The 23,871-nt window shown below is 36.0% G+C and overlaps 3 protein-coding genes across 5 annotated transcripts; 1 reads left to right on the top strand and 2 right to left on the bottom strand.

Annotated features, from left to right (window-relative positions):
• Positions 1–1,585: 1,585 nt before the first annotated feature.
• Positions 1,586–3,927, bottom strand: LOC108915654 (negative elongation factor B). The gene is made up of 6 exons (XM_018721750.1): positions 3,805–3,927; positions 3,644–3,742; positions 3,168–3,539; positions 2,646–3,065; positions 2,093–2,500; positions 1,586–1,993 (listed from the first exon to the last, which is right to left on the bottom strand). The coding sequence occupies exons 1-6, from the start codon at positions 3,925–3,927 to the stop codon at positions 1,646–1,648; spliced, it is 1,770 nt and encodes a 589-aa protein (XP_018577266.1). The 3' UTR covers positions 1,586–1,645.
• A 749-nt stretch (positions 3,928–4,676) lies between these two features.
• LOC108915659 lies at positions 4,677–18,993 on the top strand. The gene is made up of 9 exons (XM_018721754.2): positions 4,677–5,044; positions 5,135–5,223; positions 6,228–6,860; positions 6,919–7,270; positions 7,563–7,755; positions 10,438–10,700; positions 10,814–11,530; positions 11,666–15,124; positions 17,258–18,993. Exons 1-9 carry the CDS (start codon positions 5,017–5,019, stop codon positions 17,848–17,850), a joined length of 6,327 nt encoding a protein of 2,108 aa, XP_018577270.1. The 5' UTR covers positions 4,677–5,016; the 3' UTR covers positions 17,851–18,993.
• Positions 18,994–19,838: 845 nt separating this feature from the next.
• On the bottom strand, positions 19,839–23,490 carry LOC108915653 (probable cytochrome P450 49a1). Of its 3 annotated transcripts, none has more exons than XM_018721748.1 (8): positions 23,194–23,490; positions 22,583–22,756; positions 22,115–22,528; positions 21,670–21,862; positions 21,428–21,579; positions 21,132–21,352; positions 20,878–21,078; positions 19,839–20,699 (listed from the first exon to the last, which is right to left on the bottom strand). In XM_018721748.1, the coding sequence occupies exons 2-8, from the start codon at positions 22,695–22,697 to the stop codon at positions 20,583–20,585; spliced, it is 1,413 nt and encodes a 470-aa protein (XP_018577264.1). In that variant the 5' UTR covers positions 22,698–22,756; positions 23,194–23,490; the 3' UTR covers positions 19,839–20,582. The 3 variants fall into 3 exon arrangements, with proteins under 3 accessions (XP_018577264.1, XP_018577265.1, XP_018577263.1); XM_018721749.1 differs by having other exon boundaries at positions 23,190–23,229; XM_018721747.1 differs by lacking the exon at positions 23,194–23,490 and adding an exon at positions 22,883–23,060.
• Between the last annotated feature and the right edge of the window lie 381 nt (positions 23,491–23,871).

The raw sequence follows: 23,871 nt of genomic DNA, 5'->3' as shown, positions 1-23,871 counted from the left end.
CATCATCCCGCACAGTTTTCTTACAAATAATGCACTTCATTGTCTTAAAACTTAATATGTTCTGATGATTATTACACACTGCTTATTACGCACGAACCTATATACTCCAAATCCCGCAAGCCGTACACTATGTAGATTACACATTACGTTGGACGCCCCATGCATCAGTTTAGCGCGCTATGAAATAATCGCTTGTTGCCAAACTATAAGCTTTAGGAAAAAACTAATTATTTCAAAAATTTATGTAGTGTTTGGGCTTCATTTTCTTCGCTGCATGTATATAAAAAAAATCATAAATAAAAAAGTTTATCGATTGGTGAAAATTGTATTACACAAAATTTAAATATCAAGTTTTCCTGATTTTTAGCGAAATGAAAAAGCGATTTTTATAAAATCCATTAGTACTGTTAAAAGCGCTATTATGTCTGCTTTAATTTAAAAAAAAAATTACTCTGATAGTACAATTATTTTTTGAGATATAACGGTGGAGACTTTAAAAAACATGTTCTCATAAAAATAGATTTTTTTTTAATTTTTCGAAATTAAAAAGATCCCGACCAACAAAAAATGTCGTAAAATACCATTTCATATGCCCACTCGCATGCTTAATAAAACCTACCATGTCTGACCTGGTTCTACGCCAGTTTTTTTTATTTCGATAACTAAGCGACTTAGCGTTGCAATTGCGCTCGTCTATTGTTACTCATAAAAGTTATATAAAAGTTGTAGGTACAGAATCAAGAAACCTAAACTACAAAATTAAATTGATACATACAGGGTGTTGAGTAAAAACGGAACATACCAAATATTACATTTTTAAATGGACACCCTATATATTTTTAAACATGGATTTCCCAGAAAACTCTATATATGCCAATATAAACAGTTTATCGTTTTAGTGCGGGGTTGCCAAGTTATGTAGAAAATTCTTCGAATTTTGGAAAAACATGACCTCGAAGAAGTTGTATTAACTTTCAGCTACTAACACTTGGAATAAAATAATTAGACAGAGTTGTTGGCAAATGTTAGGGAAAGACTCCTATATTAGCTAATATCAATATTTTATACAGGCCATTTTTTATAATACGATCATATTTTTAGAAAGTTTAAACTTGATTTTGTAAAATTTTTCAATTGGAACACCCTGTATTTTATTGTTCTATTTTATTCACATATCGGTCCACTTCAACTTTTATTAAGCATCGTTAAAACATATTAAAATTGTTAGTTTTTAAGATATAGCAACATTTCTGAAAAAACTTAATCTTTATTATTTTATAGAATGGGTACCACAAATAAATATTAACTAATAAAATTAACTCAAAATGGAATGATAAATTATGAACTGACAAGTTGCGACACAATGTGACAGTTTTTTCCAAAGCCATTTCGAGCGACCGAAAATATTAAAAATTAGGTTTTTCCAGAAATGTTGCTATATCTTAAAAACTAACAACTTTAGGTGTAGGACATACTTAATGAACTTTGCCCCCATTTAAGCTACTCAGTACCTCTTACCATTTCCGAGATTCCTGTAGTGAGTAGCAAATTTGTAACAGCCTGTATATGAAATAAATTAACATACTAATAAATAAAAGAATTTATTCAAAGTTAACTTTCTGCAACGAAAACAAAAAAAATATATTTACAAAGTATGATGATATGGCGCTGGGGTAGGAACGCTCATTAGAGGAGAGTTGATATCGATATCCATGTCGGTGGGGGCGGTCGATTCTTCCTGCGAATTAATTTTATCTTGCAGAAGTTTAAAGAGCGTATGAACCTTCTCGCTGTGCTGATGCGTGGGCTGCAACGCTTTCATCAAAGAGAGTAGTCTGTTGGCAGGCAACTTATGGTGGACGTACCACAATAATTTCAGCAGATGCCTCGTTACGTTATCCCGCGACAGGCCCGCGAAGAAGAATTCGTCGAACAAAGCCGTGCAGAAATCTTCCGCTTGGAACTCTTCGGGATTGTGAATGAGAAGACAAACCTAAAAATGACTTATTTTGTAATAAACGAACCGCATTCTTTAGCTCACAGCTTGCAAACACCAACGTCGCACCTTACATTAATAATAAAGATAACTTACCAGCGAGTGCAGGAATGGATCTTCAAAAGCCCTGTCGTCCTTACAATTAGCCAGAACGGTAAGAATCCTGAGCAGGCCAACCCTATCTTTCAGCCGCGCCACATGCAGGGTATAATACATGGCCAGTATGCTGGCAACCGTGCTGTCCTGAATGTAAGCCTCGACCGCATCAGGCAGTGGTCCCGAATGTTCAATCACAGTTATGGCCGCTTCTCTTTCGTCGGGAGGCAGCTTCGTCGATAACTGACGAACCTGATCGTCGACCATCAGCGACATAAGGGCGGGCAAGAACTTAGTCACCACTTGGCTGTCCAGCTTTGGTTCCTTGAAGTCCTGGGAATCGATCATCACCCACGCACTCAATCCCAAAGCTAACATTCTCAGCAGGAGTATCAAGATTGTGTTGTCCTTAAAAATAAATTATAAGATCAAGTTGTGTTTTGCACCGAACGTAAAAATTGATAATGAGACTTGGTGTGGATGTGTGAATCTAAGGTTAACCCTGTATTGATATTTTTTTAATACTTGATGTAAAAACTTAAAGTTTACCTACCCGTGGCATACCCTCGTTATGTATCAAATGTTGTAGAATTTTTATGGCCGACGTAGCTAGAAAATTTATGGCATACGGGTCACATAATGTCATCGACAGATCTCCCAGTACTTGCTCTTGTCCCCTTTTAACGTTATCTAAAAACCCTTGCAGTTCTCTCGACCTCTTTATGTCCACATTCTTCTCTCTGATGCACGCGTCTAAACACCAAGTGAACTTATGACAAGGATCTATGGAAATAATATCTTGAACTTCTAAGTCGTGCAACGCCATTAGAAGTTCTGCCCTTAGGGTACAATAGTGTACGATTCGTGTACGTAGAAATAACGTCCTTAAAAATTGTAATACCATGTCATACAATTTCACACTGTTTCCTATCATGTGAGCCAATTTCTGTACAACTTCCCCCTGCCGTCTGACCTAAAAACAAAGTTTCATATTATAAATAAGAATTTGTGGGAACAGGCACACTGTGCGACCTTTTTTTATTAAAGAAATGCTGCATTCAAATAAAATCCATACCTTCGGAGAAGGTCCGAAAAATTGTGTACTTAAGTTCATATGATCAAATAGTACATTTTCTTTTTCGGTAATATACTGACTTAGTAGCGGAGAAACTTCATCCCCAAATAATGACTGATTATCCTTCCAAATTTGTCTCTTAACTTCAGTATCAGTGTCATTATATAGTTCGCGGTCTCTAACCAAAACTTTTAAATAGTGATCATCTATTTGAGCCGTATTTTTTAAAATTGCCATCACTATTGGTCTCATAGCTTTTACTTTAACAACTGGAAAGCTTTTTACTAAGAGTTCCTTTAGTTTGTGATCACGCTCTTTTCCTTCTTGTTTTCCTATTTCATTTATGTGGTTGATGAGCTTTTCTCTTAATTCCTAGGGAAACAGTTCCTTTCATTTACGTAATATTAAATAAAGTCAGCCAATAAAAATAAAATTTTTTTCACTACCTACAATGTGACCTGAGAAAAATTGCGTACCTCTACCACGGACATGTGAAAATCCAAACGCCTAACTCCATGTAAATCTAATAATGGTAGCATTGGTCTCAAGGAAGGCAAAAGAATTCCATTAGTAACCTAAACAATTCAAATTCAATTAACAAACCAGCACCTGAGAAAGTAATAACTTGATCAATTACCTGAAATTCTTCAATCGCCTTTAAAGGATCTGTACAACTAGTTAAAGCATGTTTTAAATAATTTGGACCGTGAACTTTAAGAGCTTCCAAAGGAAAATCGGGATTTCCTCTGTTAAAAGACATAATTATTTAATATATAAGTTGGTTAACTATTTTCAATCTTCATTAATTTTGAATTGTTTTAATAATTGACAACATTCGTCAGTCACTTTACTTATTCTTCTTCAAAATGTGATATTTCTAGGCTTCTTCTTCTTCTAACGGGTCGACTAGACAGTTTTAATCCCAACACAAAATATAGATATGTACTTCTCTATACTAGGGCACAGATATGTGACTAGGTACACACCACATACTTCTATAGATAGAAGTATGTGGTACACACACACACACACACAAAAGTGTTATGTGGGTACACACTATACACCCCATAACGGAAATCATGACGACGTGTGTAGTCTCCATGTGTATAGAGATGAATAGTCCCAAATACCATTAAAATCTCAAAATAGCCACCTTCAATTTGCGAGAACGCTAAACGCACTGTACACCGATTGGTGGCTGCATATTTTATTTCCAATTTCCTACAATGTTCGAATCTAATTCAATTATAATTCTAATAAAGTTGACAAAATTAAAGCATGCTTTATGAAGAATGCCTTTAAATTTGGCCCTTTAGTTATTGTATTTCGGCTTCGGCCTCAGCCAGCCCTGCCCTAATTGTCAAAATAAAGGTCTTTCACCCCCACTTTACCCACTCCATTCAAATGCTCTATTGGTTACCAACAAAACAATACCAAGCGGCAAAGCAATATACCTACTCTTAAATAACTTCCGGTTTTTGAGGAAATAAATATCTAAGTATGTGACATACAGTTCGATAAATGTTGCAATAACATTATAAAATTAGTTTTACATATGTATGGTAAATATCAATTAGTTGTATACGTCGAAACACAATTGTTTCAAGTGGAAATATGACGTATATATAGACGCTCCATTTACCAGTTAGTACCACAATTAAAGGAAGCTTATCAAAATCAAAGCTTGTTTGAGAAAGAAATGGGATTATTTTTGACAACAGATGATAAATAATCCAATGAATGTGGAATATCCGAACGATATTAATATGGAAAACTAAATAGTTTGGTGAAAACTTTGACTGTAAATTGTATGTTAACGTCGTCGTACGTATTGATCTACAAATAGGTTATGTTTCCAACTTTCATTAGCATCCTAGGTGTGTTTATGTTTGTAGTGTCGATATTAGAAAAATACCGTTAAAACAGTAACTGAGAGTGATTTTTACAATATTTTTTTGTTCTTTAAGATATACAGTCATGGTGGGAGGTACCAAGCATCGCTCACTTTTGTTCGTTGTTTCGAACAGCATTTAACCTTTTGGATTTTGATATCGAGGTAAGAACTGTAAATCTTATTATACCTGCAATAAGTCACTGTTGAGATTTATATCTAGCCATTGTAGATTTTTCTCAGAATGATATGAAATATTGAAATAAACAGTGCACTGACTTCAACTACATTTTGTTTGTACTCGGTAAGTTATAGTTGCTGTATAAATAAGATTTCATTTTGTAATTATCATCGAAAAACTTATATATCAGGGTTGTAGCCAGGGAGAAACTTTAAGCAGGACAAATAATATTTTATCGAAGCAATACAAATCAGAGTTTGGTAGTCAGTACTTGTTAGTTACTTGATCATTTATCTCTGACAGGGCAAATATTGCACTAGGTAGAACAATGCCCTTCCCTTCCCTTTGGTTGCGGCACTGCTGTAAATAAATTTTAGTTTTTTTGCAATCAAAGGATGGGCAAGAAAATGAGTACACATTTGTACACAACAAATACTATTATCTTATATCACCTTAAATAGCATCATAGTCTCACAGCAACTAAATGAATATAAATAAAATAAATAAAATATGCAGACAGTATTAGTGCATGCAAACACACAAACAAATCATTTGCCATAAATTTGCCACAGAAAACTTTACTAAAGATAATATTGAACTCTTAGATTTTGTTCATGTTAGCTAGTAGTGATAAATGCACTGTTGATATTGAAAAATTGCTTAAAAAGCAACTTTACAGATAATAATTTGACATGGTTAAAAATATTAAATATTTATACTTGCATACTTAAATGACATTTGGCAAGCATTTGAACTTGTTTTACTTTATAACTACCTATTATATGCTAGTAGGTACCTATTAATTTTATTACTTACCTGAAAGAAATCATTAATTAAACAAAGTTGCATTAATTATTAATGTATACAATCCCTTATTATTATAGGACTATGTTTTACATTATTTCATTTTCCTGTTGCACAATAGGTTTGCGTTCGAATAATTCTGTTGTATTTTACAGAACATTTTTTGAAAACTGTTCTATTATAGGATTTAGAAGAGGCTCTTTTAACTGATGGAACAGAAGAATCTTCGTGGTTACAAGAGCTTATAGTGAGATTGCTCAGCGGTTGCCTTCCCAACAATGAAATATCGACATTTAATTATCAGATGTTTTTGAGGAGACTCTTTCGGCAAAAGTGTCAGGAACATGATCGGTATAACCCCTTTAACACGGATATAGATTTCCAGCTGTTACCCTTACATACCAAGGTCGATATACTTCACGCCCTCTGCGATTTCCGTTTGGATGCCGACGATGTGTTGGATCAATTGAAAAACTTGGAAGCTGACAGTCTGCGTGTCGAACCCCTAGGTTATGACAACAACGAGTCGGCGTATTGGTATTTTTATGGGACTCGGCTGTACAGGGAGGATTTCAAGACGAAAAACAATAAGAAGAAATCAGTTTGGCAGGTTATTTGTTTCACGGAGGACGATTGGTTTCAGTTGACCAAAAAGTTTAAAAAGTCCACATGCAAAGCGGAAAGGCAGTTGCATCATACCCTCAGTGAAAATTTTCTGCCGGAACTGCCCAGGTTGTTTAAAGAGAAGGAGAGTCAGGCCAGGAAAAGGTTACTAGAGAATCTGCCCAGGAGGACGTCCAGTCGCATACAAAAATTGGTTAGTAATATATAGACTTTTTTTGTTTTATTCGGTCCAATTGCCATTATTTTATCAGGTGGAGTCGGAAAAGGTAGTGGAAAAAGTCCAGCAGGAGGAGAAGTTGAGACTAGAAGAAAAAGAGAAGGCTAGGTTAGAAAAGGAGGAGCGGCAGAGGAAGAGGGACTTGGAAAAAAGGAGGCAGGAGGCCTACGAGAGGCGGACAAAGTTGAAAGAACAAAGCGACGAAGACAGTTTGAGCGAAATATCGGAAGGACGGTCCGATGAAAAATCTGTAGGACCAAAGGAACGAAGTGAAGAAGCCAGTTCGAACGAATTGTCTGAGGGTCGGCATGAGATGGCCGGTAATAAAAAGAGAAAAACTAAAAGCAGGCAAAGGAAATTATCCAGCGGCTCAGCAAGCAGTAAAGGTAAGGAATTATTCAAAGTAATTTCTTAACAATGTACCATTACTACTTTTTTAATTATATTTTAATTACTACTTTCTGGCTTGCTACTATCTTAAGTTCTTCTTTACTATTTTTTTTAATTTTAATTAAATCAATAACGAACTGAATCAGAAAATTTATTTAAGTAATTTTTCACCTAATAATTTCATCTTAAATTGGGTTAACACCATGTTTGCCCCAGTTAAAAATCTTTGTTCTTTTAAGAAAATACGGATCAATGCATGGAAAAAATTATTGTTTTAATCTCTTTCAGATACGGTCACCTCAAAATTGGCAAAGTATAATAAGAAGAATAAGAAAAATAGAGATAGTACCGCAAAAACTGCTTCTTGTAGGCCTACGACAGTGGGTCGCCAAACTAACAATTCCCTTTCAGCCGCAACAGGACAGATATTGATTCAGCCTGTTACGAATCCAAATAAGAAAAAATTAAAAACTTCGCAAGTGTAAGTATACAATTTTTAATTTTTTTTTTCATGTCTTATAATATTTAAGAGATTTGAGTGCTTTAAACACAACTGTTAATCTTGTCTGTTGAAATTACGCAATTTGTTCCCAATTTCTGTGTTGACGTTTTTAAAAATATTCCATTGCGCCTCTTATGTGGGTACATGGAAAAGTGTCTTTTTAAAATGCAAAAAATGTGCCTCCAAGAAAATATCATGAAATTTAGTTGTTCTTTATTTCATACTTTTCTTCCACACTGTAAATATGTGAAAACGAAGTCTGTAACTTGAGACAATTTACTAAATTGTTTAATAAATATTGACACTTGAAAATTTATCTAATTTTCCAAATGGGCGTTAAGAAATACGTTCATAGTATAGAAAATTTTATTCGCTCTTGTAATGCAAAGACAGTAAATAAATAAATTTATACGGCAAAGTGTAAAAAAACATTCAAATAAGTAAACGTGCACGAAATTATCTTGCAAATTGTCAACGTTCTTTTCACACGCATCGTTAAGGCATAAACAAAAAGTTTGTTGCAACGGGTGAGGGGTGAAAATGCGATAATGTAATTTTTGATGTGTAGCGTAAAAAAATTGAAATTTGTAGTGTTTTTGCCTTTTTTGATGTTACCAGTAGATTTATACGCTATATGGGAAATACTAACATAAAAATTGAAAAGACAGTTGTACATGCCATGCACATCAAAAAATTGTCAAAACACAAAAAAGGTACTTTTTGCACGTGGCAAGATTGATTTTAATGTGTATTTGAAAATAATCATTAAGGTTTGCACACGAAAAAAACATATTGCGCGAGCATTCTCGTCAGGATCACAAAAAAGAAAAATTATTTTGCACACTTCAGAAAATATTTCACGTTTATTAATTTTACACAAATATACCATGTTGAACATAAATTCTTAAGTTCTTCTCAATTCTACTCATTTGTTGCCGTTTGTGTTGGATGAAAGTTCTCCAAAAATAAGCATTTCAATACATTTCAAGAAATCAAGTATCGCCTACTGTAGAACGTTTCTTTACATCAACGAATTATTTAACAAAGCATTTCGAAGTGCATGGAAGCTCTTTGTTTATTTACATTTACATTTCTGACCCTGGAGAAGCCCTTTATGTAGATTCCTCCACCAGATCAGGTTACAGTAAATCACAACTAATGTTTACACAGCAGCCCAAAACATAAAATAAAATATTATTTCTTTGTAGATTTTTTAGAAAAAAACAGATGTTGAATAGTGCAAGTGGGTGTAGGAGAAGGATAAAGTATGTCAGTTTCAGTTGGTCATGTTTGTTTTGTTGTTGTTCACTTTTTAAGGTCCAACTATGATTTTTTTTATTGAGGTGGCATGTCCCGAAAAAAGTATTAAGATAGTCAAATTGTGAGTGTTGAAGGCTTTGTGTCTATATTTAATATGCTCCACATCAACAGATCAAGGTATTCATAATTATTTCAAATAGTCCTTCGGATATTTGTCCAAATTATTAAAAGTTATCTTTTTTTTTTCTTTTACTTTTGAAATATCCGTACTGAAAAATAAAAAACGTAATTTTATTATTTGTAGGGTCTTGCAAATTCAGTACTCAATAAATTTAAGAAAGGTTTAAATAATTTTTTAAATGTACTTAGTTTGACCTTAATCTTAATAAATTGAGCGAATGGATTGATATTCTAGTATAATATGTACAATTATTCTTTTAGGTTTTTGTAAATTATGCCTACACAAATTTCTCAATTAGTATTTAGATGAGAACGAAGACGACAAGAAAGCCAAAATGTGTCTATCTCTTACATATTTTAAATTAATATTTATCAGTTTTTGTTTCCTTATTATTTTATACTGGGTGCAACTGAAATGCTTGGCCAAATTTAACGACTAAGTTTATGTCTCAAATTGACAAAAAACGAAAGCATGGTTAATTTCGAAATGCAAAAAAAAAACAGTTGAAAAATCTACATCCTGCATGAACTTTTCTGGACAATAAAAAACTGCAACTGCATTAAAAAGTTCATATATATTTTTTTTAATTTTAACCATCTTGATTTGTGTCATAACAGCTGCCAATAAAGTATTTTAATTCCACCACGTATGACTGGACCAAATTAGAGAAATTTAACGGTATTATTAACAGAATACTGAATTTTTAGAATTAATTATAAAAACCTTGGACAAATTTCTAATATTTACCGCCCTAATTTAGTAATGTCCTATTTTGAAGAGGGAAGTAATGAAATAGTAGTTTAATTAATTATTTTTTTTTAAATTAAAATCTGTCGATCCTACTTTGTATTTTTTAACTTATTGAGAAAAGTACGGACCAATTAACAGTGTGTTTATTTTTTGCAGATTAGTCTTATTACATCGTTTACCCCTTCAACTAAACAGGGATTAACGTACTCGTATATATTTTTTAGAAAAATTGTTTAGGCATACCATACTTAAATTATAGTTCAGTTATTTGCTTATGAATTGAATGTTCAAATTTAGATGAATAAAAACGTTGGCTGCTAAATTTTGGCTTTCTTTACTTGCATCTTGCATGGCCCCGCATCGAACCCTCCGAGATTTAAAATTGACTTTTGCTGTTTTGTGGTCATGGTAATGTGGAAGTCTGTGAGTCGCCAAGGTTCCCATTTTTGAACGGATAAATATTTTTACAGATTCCGTCAAACCGACGAGGATTTGCAGACCGGTATGCACAAGATCTTGGACTTCGTCAAGAACCACGAGGACGCTTGGCCTTTCGCCGATCCCGTTGAGGAGGAGTATGCTCCAAACTATTATTCGATCGTTCGAAAACCTATGGACCTGCAGACTATGGAGGAACGGCTGGAGTCGGGGTGTTACAAAAACTTTTCCAAGTTCCAGGCAGATTTTCAGTTAATCGTCGACAACTGCAGATTATACAATGGTGCTGAAAATGGTATTTTTTTTTCTCATTAGTTTTTTAATATGTTCAATATGCTGGTTTTATTATTTTTTTTACATCCACATATACTTTACGGATTGCATTGATTCCGGTCTTTTTTCTTTCAGAATACACCGAGATGGTGGATAACTTGCTGCAAGTATTCGAAAAGGCAACCGAAAAGTATTTGGACCAGATATCTTCCGATGACGAAATTGCCGTGGAAGTTTTAGACACGGACACCGACAACAAGGCCTCAAAGAAGAAAAAAGACCAAACTACCGGCGTATCTAAACGGAAACCTATGTTAGCAGCTCAAACGGATAAGAAACGGGACAGATCCCGTTCGGAAGAATCCTCGGCCAGCAGGAGGAGCGTCTCACACGAATCATCAGAGGAAAAACCTAAACAGAAAACTACGAAATCTAAGAAGGCGGAGAGGGAGGAGAAGGTTACCAAGAAGCAAGTTAAGAACGCCAAGAGTAAGAAGGAGAAAAGTGAATCGAGAAAAGAGAAATCGGAGGCTAGGAAGGAAAAAATCGAAAATAGCAAGGCAAAAACTGAAACGATGAGGAAAGAAACTGATGAAATCAAGAAATCGTGTAAGGAAAGTAGGAATTCTAAAACAAAGAAGTCGTCCAGAAAGGAGAAGAAGAAAATTTTGGCGAGGAGTAGAAGTTCAAGCAGGAGCCCCAGCAGGAGCCCTCCGAGGAGCGACTTAAGCAGCCCACCCCCCTCCTGGCCCGCCTCGAGCCCCGATGACAGATTCGATTTCTCGCCAAAGAAGCACATGAAGAAAAGACACTCCCAGGATTTAAGCGACACCGAGGATTTCTTATCTAAAGGTAAAATTTAATTAGGTATGACACAAAATAAACAACAATCGAGTCACAAACAAATAAAATTGTAACTGAACTAACAGGCGTTAATAAAAACCTGCCCGATTTCATCGTAGGAATAAATATCCCTTTTTGTTTTAGGAAAACATAAGAAACACAGTAAACTGAATTACTCCTCGGAAGATCAGAAGCGGGATGCTGTCTTCGAGGACAAAATAAAACGTAGTTCTTCTCCACCCATATCGCCTAAACCCAAGGACAAGCACAACAAGTTACGGGAGACGATAGAAAAGCTAAAGGCCAAGAGCGAAATGGCCCGTATTAAAAGCACCGAGTACGATTTCGAATTTGAAGAAGATCACCCGAAAGAGAACAAGGATAAGGGGAAAAAACAGGAAAAAGACGACAGAAACAAAATTAAGGCAAAGGATAAGCCGTACAAGGTAATGAAAAAAGAAGTAGAACTGGAATTGGACGGTAACAGTACCATGGACAGCGTACAATCCGAAAGCAAGAAACTAAAGAAGAACCAACCGCCGAAAAGCAACAATAACATAAATAAGAACTCATCGACTATGGACGCACTCAGCATTGCCACGGAACAAACCTTAAAAGATATAAATAAATGGTTGGACGACACGCCGAAATTCTCAGAGTTCAGTTCGGCCAGCAACTCACCGTCTTATACCGGTTTGGATGAATTTGACATAATAACCGGCAGGATCGATCAAGTTCCCGGTAAGAAACCAGAGAAACTATCGGCGGTTAAGAAAGACAGCACGAAGGATTTCAAGAGGCGACCGTTTAGAGATCCAGCAAAATTCTTCAAAAGACGAGAAATTCAAAGAACCATAGACAGGCTGCAACCGGGGAAGAGCAAAGGAAACCTCATTTCCAATGTCCAAAGTACGAAGATCGACGAAATCTTTCCCTTGGGTCCTCTGTCCAAAATGAAAGACACCAAGAACTCATTGATAGTAAAAACCGACACCAACGCTCCGAAACTTAGTTTGGGCTCGGTTCTGGACAGTTTCGGAAAACACAAATTCGTGGACGATCAGAAGAAAGAGGAAAAAATTCCAACTGCGGCTCCAAAAGAGGAAGCGCCACCCGTTTTGCCCTGCAAATCGCTTGATGAGGGAGAGAAGAAGGAAGAAGCGAAGGAGAAAGCAGAAATTAAGGAAGACAAGCAAGAGGGGGATCCTACAACAGAGGACAATTCCGGAGGGGCTACACCAAACCTTAGTGCGTGGTTTAAGGCGTTCGGAGCACCTAAAGTTCAACCGCCACAAAAGAAGCCCGAATCAAAGCCCGACAGCAAGGAGAATGAAAAGTGTGAGGATAATAAAACGGCCAAAGTTGCCACATCAACGGCTTCGCCAAATCCCGACAGCCCAATACCGATCCACGGTCAGCCCGTTACGAGACAAAGAAAAATCAGTACAGGGAGTAGCGTATCGGAAAGATCGTCGTTCAGCCAGGATATGGATTCTCCACGAGTGGGGATGGACGAAAGGGGTGCATACCCGGCCCCATATCCCTCGCCTCTTCACAGATCCCCGTCGGGCGCTTCTCCGATAATGGCTTCACCCCGTCCCGATATATCCCCAAAGGCGGCCGCTTATCCCACCATCAACGGCCAAATCAGGGTGGGGTTCTATCAGGATACGGTATCTAACAAGAGCAGCCCCGACAAATCTTGTAGCCCGCGGGAAATCCCCCAGTCCCCGTACCCGCAGTACTCGGAACATGTGTACACGCCCAACACGACCGAGAGTTCTTACTATTCCTACGTCAACTCCCCATACTACACTCACCCGCCCAACTACTCCAGCACTAACCCCACCCCTCCCTACAACTTGGAGATGTCCAGTTCCTCCTACTACGACACCTCCAAATCCCTGACGGATCAGTATCAGGCCAAAACCGCTCAAAATTACACCGCGAACTCACCGGCTAGCAACCAGTCGTCGCCCGCCCCCCACCCGCAGCAGTCTCCGGGTCTAGCGCATTCTCCCAACGTGCAATCTCCCGGCGTCCATTCTCCGCACTCCCCACAACATTCGTCCGGCGTGCACTCCCAGCACTCGCCCGGTGTGCTTTCCCAGCATTCACCCGGCGTACTTTCTCAGCATTCGCCCAGCGTGCACTCCCAACAGTCGCCCAGCGTTCATTCTCAGCACTCGCCGGACGTACATCCCCAGCAATCGCCGGGCGTATACCAGCAGCCCTCTCCCAACACGCTCCCGCAGAATTCTCCTCGAATGCACCCCCAGCAGCAGTCTCCCGCTGTCCAGTGTCCAAATTCCCCGAGCGTGCGTTCCTTGGGCGTTCCCCCCCAGCAATCGCCCAACGTTCACGCTAACGCCACGGGCATCGACGTATTCCAAGAAGAACAGAATCCCATGTCCGAGAAAGTCCTGCAGCAGGCTCCACAAATTGCCGTTTTTCCCGTCAAGAAGAGAGTTTACAGCGACAACGATAACAACCAGAGATTCGACGTGGACGCGAGGGTGCCTCAAAGGGAAATGGACAGAGGTTTGCAGATGGGCCTGGAAACCATGAGCCAGGATATGAAGGACAACCCGAAACTGTACATCCACCAGAACATCCCCGATCCGAAACCTATATCGGTACAGACGCCCATCGATTCGTTTGGAGGCGCATCTCTTCCCCAAGAACATGGCCCGCAGCAGCCCCAACAGATCCAAAAGGACTCGGCGAATGCGAGGAATATCAATTACACATCTGCCGCCGCATCAAGCCCTTACGCTTCCTCGTTCGGTAACGATCCCGGATATCTCAACATGCCCACGACCAGAACGCTCGTTACGAGCCAGCCAAACAAAGTGGATATGTCGAAGTACACCAACATGGGCTACAGCGGTCCGGATGTGAACTTCAGCAGGGCCCTGCAGCAGTTCAATAGGCCCGAATTGAGTTACACCCGAACGACCGTGCCGTCGACCATGTCGCAGAAGCAACAGTGCCAACCCTCGGCGGGATCCAATCAGGCCACCATAACGGCCGTGCAACAGTTGGGATACAAAGGCGTGGAGCTGAACCGACCCACGGCGAACCCCCAACAGGGTCACGGTAATTTTAACGCTGTCGTGCACCCGAGCAGTGCTCCTACCGATGGCGACAGGCTGCAAGAGGTGCCCGGCGGATATAAACCCGAAGTGTCGATACCCAGGCCGACTTATAACACATCGACGATAGACGTCGACCAGCCGTTGGGTTTGGGAAGGAACATAACGAATCTGTCGCACATCGTCGATCGTTTCGGTAACGACGAGTGCATCATAACGGGACTGCAGACTTCGGCGTCCTACTATTCCGATAAAGGGTTGGGTGCGCCGCACATGTTCAACAAGCCGATTTCAAGCGGTGGCTCGGGCCTGCCCATGTTCAGTCAGGCCAACGTGGCGGCCATGCAGTCCTACAATCAGAACGTGCAGGGCGCGGGCTCGGGCATGTATAACAGGCAGATGACCGAGCTGCAGAATCCAGGATTGATGCAAGGCGACCCTAAGGGGAATCTGCAGCCTCAGCCGACGCAGGAGAAGAAGGCCAAGAAGAGGAAGAGCAGCAAAAGCGGTAAGTCAAATGAAGTTTAGATTTTTATTTTTTTTTCCTCTCTAATGATGATTTAAATTTAGATATATTAGATATTCATTCTATCTGTTCCTGTCTTGTCTTAGAGTGGAACTTTCTTTAACCATCCGTCAATTATACGACATTCCCAACTACCCGACTGTTTACGTGTTCTCATATTTAATTTTTAACATTAAATTCCTTATTAACTAATTTTTTTATTTACCCGGAACTTGCCGGTTCTTTTGATATTCTAATAATTTATATTTCGTTTTTACTTGCCAAATAAAAAAAAACTGAATGGTCTATCATAAGAGTCACCCCGCACTATTTTATTCATTATTTATTGGAAAAAATGTTAAAATACTTTAAATTTTCTAATATCTGGTTGTGAAAGCAATAATTGAACATTGGGTTCCAAAGACGTAGGCCTAACGTGGATTTTTTTTTTAGACATAACACTTACGAATACAGTGGTATAGGTTTGAAGGGTCTATCTCTAATAGCAAAAGAGATATTCACATTTAATATACACACTATCCTCTCACAGTTAAACATTTTGTTCACTAATCATTTTCACAATAAAACGCAAATTTCAGTAGTGAAAACTGTAGTAGCATTGATGATTACCTAAAATTGAATGAAAATAAATCCGTTTATTACAAAAAAACTTGACAAAGCAGTGGAGGTTATACCTTTTACGACCATAACTATTAGGGTGGGTCAAAAAAATTTTTTTACTTTATACTCTGAAAAATAGGTTGCCAGACACCTCTAGAAAATTCTATCCAAATATGAGCTCTTAATTTTAATAGGAAGGTCCTCAGCTTTACAGTTTTCCATTTTTTCCTCAGTATTAGAAAAAAAAATTCATATCTCTCTATCAACTGTTCGTTAAAAATATCTCTCCTCATATACTTGTACGAAATTGAATGCTCTACAAAAATGGTCTCTTACAATTTTTTCGTAAACCTCACCGTTTTGGAGATATTAAAGGTTGAAGTTTAATTATTTTAAGACAAATTTCTGTTTTGCTTATGAATTTTATAACTCGTTAACAAGAAATCATTATGAAATGCGCAATTCATAGTTTTGTAGGAAATTAACTGCTCTACAAAAATAGTCTCTTATGATTATTCCATTAAATAAAGCGCTTAAAAGATATTCATCGTCAAACTTCAATGCACGCCAACTTTAACAGTTTTTGATTAATAATTCGGAAATTTTCAATTTAGTTTGAGTTTCAGGGAAATTTACACAACTTTGAGTTTCTATAAACAGAAATGTTTAAACTATTTTTCTATTTTTTTTTTAGTCGTAAGCATGTTTGGTTACATCGAAAAAAAATTAGTGCATTATTTCTGACTGAGAGTCAATGATTAATTAAATCTTGAAAAAATAACGTTTTTGTTAGAAATTTATTATGAAAAGTATTAATCTTAAAGAAAAAAAATGTTCAATTTGTTATTAAAAAGTTTTTTTATTTGACTATCAAGTGGGTTATAAAATTTCAAACATTTTGGTTTTGTGCTGATTTTTTTTTTTTGAAACTTTTTTGTAATTTTAACCATTGAGTATGATGGCAAAGAATATTTTTGACTTCATTAGGAGCACCACCAGAAACTCAAATTTGTGTAAATTTCCATGAAACTCAAACTAAATTGAAATTTTTCCAATTATTAATCAAAAACTGTTAAAATTGGCGTGCATTGAAGTTTGACGATGAATATCTTTTAAACGCTTTATTTAATGGACTAATCATAAGAGACCATTTTTGTAGAGCGTTCAATTTCCTACAAGTATACGAGGAGAGATATTTTTAACGAACAGTTGATAGAGAGATATGAATTTTTTTTTCTAATACTGAGGAAAAAATGGAAAATTGCAAAGCGGAGAACCTTCCTATTAAAATGAAGAGCTCATATTTGGAGAGAATTTTCTAGAGGTGTCTAGCAACCTATTTTTCAGAGTATAAAGTAAAAAAAAAAATAGTCGATTTTTTTGACTCATCCTAATAACTATATACCTCTTTTTTGCACGTTTACAAAAATAATGGAGAAAATATGGGGCGACAATTATACTGGACCGCTCGGTACATTTTCATTATTATTGATAAAAATGTGTCCGTCGTTCCAGTTACCACGACAAACTCCAGTGAAACTCAACAACCGAATCCAACAAATCAGGGCTTCCAGTCGTACGCAGGCTTAAAAGGCAATTCATCAATAGAACCGAGTGCAATATCTTTGAAAACGTCTAGCGTGGTGCCCGGCAGCGCTTTTAATTTTGGCCCCACGCCTGCCGGTTTGGGTCTAGGTTCTGGTTTATACGGCGATAAAGATTCATATCCGAACTTTCTGGAGGACTTCCGTTCTGCTCCGAATTACTACATGGCCGCCGCCGCCGCTGCGCACCATAGGTCCACACCAGAGACGAACGAGAAGCAAAGTAGGACGGCCCATCAGAATTCAAACCCGCAGGCGGCCCCGGGCTACTCGTTCTTGGGAGCGCCACAGGCGAGGCCCGGGTATCCGATAGGGGGCCCGTTCATCTCAAACGCTCAGGCCCAGTTGATGGATACAAGTTCGCCCCTCTATCAGCACTACTTGCAAGCGGGTGTGCTGAACCAAGGGTTGCTGGGTCCCCCGAGCGCGTATCCCCCGGGTTACCATCCCGCTTTAAGTATGAGGCAACCGTACGACTCCATGACAAGGCCTTCATGGCTCTAGTTGGTATTTGCGATTTTAGTGATTTATTTTTTATGTACCAAAGACAATTCTTATGTGTATATAAGTAATGTAAATTATATATGATTTAACTTTATAGTAAAGTGGACATTATAGCTAATATATTTTTTATTAGCAGTGTGTTTTTTGAAGTTCTGTGATTTTTATAATATTTCGTTAGTATTCTTGTATTAGTTTTCTAAAATGTTTACGAATCTCGTTTTAGGTGTAGTTTTGAATTTCTTTCTTGACGTCGTAAATGTTTTAGGACGGACCATTATTTTACCTCATTTATATATTTTATGTGTTATTTTGAACTCGTGTTACACACTGCGCTAATTTTATCTCGTTTTACTTTAAATTTGTTATTCACATTAGAAAAAATTTGTCTTAAATGCACTATATACGACTATCGACGATTTCGTTAATATTTCCACATGATATTCAATCGGTAGGTAAAAGTAAAGTAAAATGGTAAACGGATATCGATTCAAAATTAAATTCGTTTCTGCTACAAAGCAGTAGGCGCCTGCGATTCCAAAAAATTTCCGTACCTAATTCCATAAATAAAATGGAATTGGCTTAAATCTAAAAAAAGGTAAACTCGCTCCCAGTATTTTATTGATACGGAAAAAAGTACTGAATGTTTATTTAGAAATTCTGTAATGAAACAAAATAATTTGATGTTTTATGAAGTATGCAGGGTGACTTGCTTGAGGATGTTCATCACGGAATCTCGGAAACGATAAGAAGTACAAACGCGGTTGAATTACAAAAAACTATTGCAGCGATAAACGTTCTTGGATGATACCTAAGGTGTTTTCAACTTTTTTTTGTTCTCAGCATGCACTGAGTATATCTTGGTTCTGTACCATCAACCGAAATACTTTTTTATGTAAAACAATTTTTTTTATATAAATAATAAATAAAGGGTAATAAGGGATGGAAATATTTTCGCTATACGATGATTTTTAAAAATTTTCATCCCTTTTGATTAAAAACATTTCTTTTGTACCACGGCCATATATTAACAATAAAAATTGTATAATACTGTATTTAATACCTGAAAGTGATATCCTGTATAGATGGCGTGGCGATACTAAAAAATGTTGTGATCCCTGGAACGTGGAAATGCAGTCCGTCTGAAAGATCGTTAAATTTTTGTAATATAAAGTTTTTCACTATATTTACTTGTTTTCGAGATATGTCGACTTCAATACGCAATGTAGGATATAACAGGAAAATATATTATTTTACCTAAATCACACCGAGACGAAATATTCTTTTAAAATATTGTTATAATGACTTTATTCACACCACATACTAACTAACTAACAATAAATTATAAAAAAAAACAAATGATCAACTACAGAAAAAAATTGTACCTACAATGGTAAATCGTATAACTAGTAAATCTTATAAGGGGCAGAGACGAACTGTATTTTATCAAATGTTATTAAAAAATGCAGTCATAGGTGGCGCATGTCATTTGTTTAAAACAAAACAATGACAGATGACACATATTGGTTTTCCAATAATTACAGTTTTATCAGTTTCCGTCTTTCAATTTAACTATACTAGTTATACGATTTACCATTGTACAATTTTTTTTCTGTAGTTGGTCATTCGTTTTTTTTTTTTTATAATTTACTGTTTGTTAGTTAGTATGTGATGTGAATAAAGTCAATATAACAATATTTTAAAGAATATTTTGTCTCGGTGTGATTTAAATAAAATAATATATTTTTCTGTTATATCATCCATTGCATATTGAAGTCGACATATCTCGAAAACAAGTAAATATAGGGAAAAACTTTATATTACAAAAATTACTCACAATTTAACGGTCTTTCAGATGAACTGCATTTCCACGTTCCAGGGAATAAAAAATTTTTCAGTATAGCCACGCCATCTATACAGAAAGATTTGAATAAACAATTCTAACTACAGTTTGAAGCTATTCGAGGGACCTAACAACCCCAATTTCCGGAACTAAAATAAATTTCTTCATTTCGGAGACATTGGCAGCAGGAGTGTTAAATGGCACACCCTGTATAATTAGAGATTTGGAAGAAAATGGATTCCAAAAATCTACGAGTTACAATTTTGTAATTTAACTTTGTACCTCGTGCTTTTTCCGTGGCCAGCATCCTCAAGTAAGTCACATTATACAGTCTAGTTTGTTACCGTTAATTCATATTGTGCCTTATAGTTATCGTGGCAAAAAAACTCAATTTGTGGTTCTACCTTTTCTAAGTATAGGTATGCATTTAAGGCCAGTTCTATCTACACACATTCCAAAATTATATGTGCAACTTAACTTTGTTTTTTTTTTGTTTAGTATGATATAATATTAAGTTTTAATTAAAAACCGTCTAGTACCTATATAATATGTTACGATTTTTAAATATACAAATTATATAAAATTTATTTACAAATAAGTATTGCGTATGAATGTTTTCGTTGGAATATCGGTTTCGAATTGGTTACGTGTAAGTCTGGTTTGCCTTAATATAATATATATGTGTAAAAGCATCGACAATAGAACCTTATCATGAAGATTATCAAATAAAAAAAATTCAATTGTGGCCGGAAAAAGAGGTCATATTAAGCTTTAAATAATCAAATTTTATTGTACAAACATTATCACACTATCAAATTAGATATAAAATCCTGTATATATATAAAAGTGTAAATGGAGACTATGTATTGTTGTACAATGAAATAATAAATATTTAGTAATTTGTATTGATAAATTTTATATTTATTGGCCTGTCGGGTATTCTATTCATTCTATACACCATTTCGACGTTCAGATCTGCTTCCAATTCCAACTTGTAGCTTTGCAAAATCTGAAAAAAAAAGTGTAACACTGCAATGCCAAAATTTTTAGTATTTCTTAATCGGTATAAAAATTTTGCCTTCTCAGTGTACAAGTGAACGAGACGTGTTTTTTTGACATTTTACTTATTCGAATAAGTGTTTGGATATTAAAAATTTTATTTACAACTCGATTTCAGAGATCTTTACCTTTTTCAATAAAATTGCAATTTCATTCTCCGCCAGACGTTTCCCGGGACACATCCTAGGCCCGTAACCGAACGGCAAAGAAGCAAATTTATGGAATTCCTCATTATTCGCTCTTAGCCATCGATCCGGATAGTAACTTTGAGCATTTTTAAAATACTTTTTGTCACACGATGTCACCGAACTGAATGCCAGCAGTAAAGTCTAAAAAATAAAATGATAAACTAGTCGATAAGAGAATTACAAATCTCACGTACGCCTTTTGGTATGAGATAATCATCAAATTTGGTATCTCTCGCAAGGAACCTGCTATTAGCCCCCGCCGTCGGTGATAACCTTAAAGTTTCTTTGACGCACGCTCTTATGTAGCTCATGTCTTTTGTGGTAGCGTCTTTCCGGGCTTTCTCTTGTACAAGCTCGTTTTGTGCCAGGTAGCACAAAGTAAGAGCTGTAGTGGTTGCGGTTGTATCGATTCCCCCTCAAAAAATAATAAAGTACTGAAAATGCAGTGGGATTTTTCACAATTTTGTTCATATTTTTGAAGCCTGCTTACCCAAAAATATTTCCATTGATAACATAACTTTATCATCATCAGTTAGTTGTTCATTGGTAAATAATGTGTACATAAACGGCTGTCGTGCTATCAACTTCTCTGGACTCTGGCAATGCATACGTGTAACATTTTTTAAATGCTTCTCCATTATTCTGTATTCAAAGATGTGATAAAAAGTTTTCAAAAGAAACTTTAATTCAAATATGATGGACAACGCATTGTAACTCAATTTTAAATAATACCTGTAAATAATTTGATGTGACGACTCCAGCTTTTTATAACCCGCGGTCTTGAATATTTTCCAGAATGGTGGCCCGATAAAGGTCTCATACATGCCCTCCATAAAATCATTACTAGCTGCTATTATTTCTTCATCTTGACAACTGGACTCTGAGGTACAGCGAAATCTATTGCCAGGGCAAACAACAGATATAGCTGAAATGTTTTTGTCATAAAATACGTATCATAAAAATAAACAGCAGCAGCTTTTTTATTTCATGATTCTCTTGCTTTAATATCCCATTTTTATTCATGTGAAAAAAATACATATATACATGAGACTAATATATGTAAATTTATATATAAGTGTACAGAAATTTAACAGCAACTGAGGATCCGTTTCATAAGCAAGACTTATCAAGATTTAGTAATAATATTTAATATTAAGATTTAACTTATTGTCGTTACCTTCAATAGCAAATTTCAACAAATGATCCTGTATATTACTTAGAACACCATTTTCATTACATTGTTTTTTTATGTAAGCAACAAACGAATTGGCTACATCTTCTTGAACTTCGACATAACTCTGCAATAAATTCGTTCTAAGTAGTGAAGTAACTCCACTACGGAATTTGTACCATTCATCTCCATTGCCAGGCACAACTCCTACACTATTAAAAGCCTCCTTTCGATAATAGTAAAGTGCAGGAAAAGGGGGCCTGTTTGGTCTGATTCCTTCATTGCGGAAAAGTGTTTCCGTGTGGTCTGCATTTGTAGAAATCACTAAATCTTTTCCCCCTAAATTTAGTCTAAAAATTGGACCTAATTGATAACTAATGTCTTGAATTGCTTCCGTCAATTTGTCTGACCTATATTTTCCTAAAATAAATCGAATCTGCTTTTGCAAATTGCTGATTAAAAATTAAAACTTACCACCGGGAAAAAACAAATATGCATGTCCTATTATGGGGTACGACTTTAATGTTGGCAAATCATTAATAGTTAAACTGTTTTTTAAAATCCCCGGAACTATACCAAATTTTTTCATTATGCTTACGAAACAATACCAATCTTCAAGTTAGCCAGATATAGAAGCACGGACAACATCTAAAATTGATCTAGTCAGTCAAAACGGTTTCGTAACGTCCTAAACGATTCTCTATGATATTCAAATTTATTAAAATATACAAATACTTAATTCGTATCAAATTTTAACATAAGAAAAGAGGTCACCTTCTAAAATCTATCTTCATGAAAACTCATTATTAGTTTGTATTCTATTTTGTATAAATTTCTTATTCATAAAGACTACTACCGCGCTTTAAAAAAAGATAATCAAAAATTAAAAAAATTTGTTAGATTTATAGGTTATGTTTAGATTGATGTTGCCGACTTAGTCAAGTCTTTGTGTGACAGTACAGTAACTTTTGATTTTATGGCGTTGTATTAATATAATAATGTTAAAAACCATGTTTCAGCGATTACGGAAGATGCGGCTATAAACAAAGTGAGGGCTAAAAAAAAAATAACTATAACTTACTAACAATTTATCTAAAGGCTGGCTGTGTGATGAACCAGTGCCATTTCTAAAAATTCTAAACACAAATATACGCTTTTTTATAATACCACGAAACTGTTCGGGTCTTCTATTTTCAGTAAAAATTCTGTATTTACTACGGCTGTCGGCGAAGGCATTCTGAGCATCTCAGCTCTGGGCATAATCTGAATTTGTAGATAGCATGTATAAAATAAATTTATATAATAAAAAACATTTAAAATTCTAAACCTTACCTTGTCCCTTTCATGTACCTGGTAATAATGATCGTTTTAAAGCAGGCAATATTTTTTTAATAGGTACTTTGTCGGACAAATATTAAAAATTCGTGCAATGTGGTGTCGTATTCTTTATTATTTACCTACATCAATCAACTGAAATACATGGGTTTTCAATATCCCCATTGAGTACCATTGTATCTCGCTAAGACGGCTTGGATTTTATGTTTGTAAGATGAATTTCCAATCCCTTCAATAGTGAAAATGTCCCAACAAAAACATAAAAAAACTGATACCAAACACTGGAACATTATTATTGGTGAATATTTGGCACACCTTGTATATCTGACAAAAATTGTTGCAGTTTCTGTTATGCAAGATTAAAAAGTTCTTAGTTAATTACTGAAATTAGTTATAATTTTAGCATAGTGTCATACGACCCTAAATAT

Source organism: Anoplophora glabripennis, unplaced genomic scaffold, assembly GCF_000390285.2.
Source record: "Anoplophora glabripennis isolate ALB-LARVAE unplaced genomic scaffold, Agla_2.0 scaffold766, whole genome shotgun sequence".
In the NCBI taxonomy this organism is placed as follows: domain Eukaryota; kingdom Metazoa; phylum Arthropoda; class Insecta; order Coleoptera; family Cerambycidae; genus Anoplophora; species Anoplophora glabripennis.
This window is presented reverse-complemented; position numbering and strand designations above follow the sequence as displayed.

Bases quoted from the DNA above. Each gene is read 5' to 3' on its own strand.
- LOC108915654 (XM_018721750.1), bottom strand. From the start codon at position 3,927: ATGTCTTTTAACAGAGGAAATCCCGATTTTCCTTTGGAAGCTCTTAAA. The intron at 3,066-3,167 runs GTATGGATTTTA...CTTTGTTTTTAG, and splicing joins TTTTCGGACCTTCTCCGAAG to GTCAGACGGCAGGGGGAAGT. The intron at 1,994-2,092 runs GTAAGTTATCTT...AGTCATTTTTAG, and splicing joins ATCCATTCCTGCACTCGCTG to GTTTGTCTTCTCATTCACAA.
- LOC108915659 (XM_018721754.2), top strand. From the start codon at position 5,017: ATGTTTCCAACTTTCATTAGCATCCTAG. The intron at 7,756-10,437 runs GTAAGTATACAA...ATATTTTTACAG, and splicing joins AAATTAAAAACTTCGCAAGT to ATTCCGTCAAACCGACGAGG. The intron at 11,531-11,665 runs GTAAAATTTAAT...TTTTTGTTTTAG, and splicing joins CGAGGATTTCTTATCTAAAG to GAAAACATAAGAAACACAGT.
- LOC108915653 (XM_018721748.1), bottom strand. From the start codon at position 22,697: ATGAAAAAATTTGGTATAGTTCCGGGGATTTTAAAAAACAGTTTAACT. The intron at 21,353-21,427 runs GTAAGCAGGCTT...TTATTTTTTGAG, and splicing joins ATCAATGGAAATATTTTTGG to GGGGAATCGATACAACCGCA. The intron at 21,079-21,131 runs GTACGTGAGATT...TTTATTTTTTAG, and splicing joins ATTATCTCATACCAAAAGGC to ACTTTACTGCTGGCATTCAG.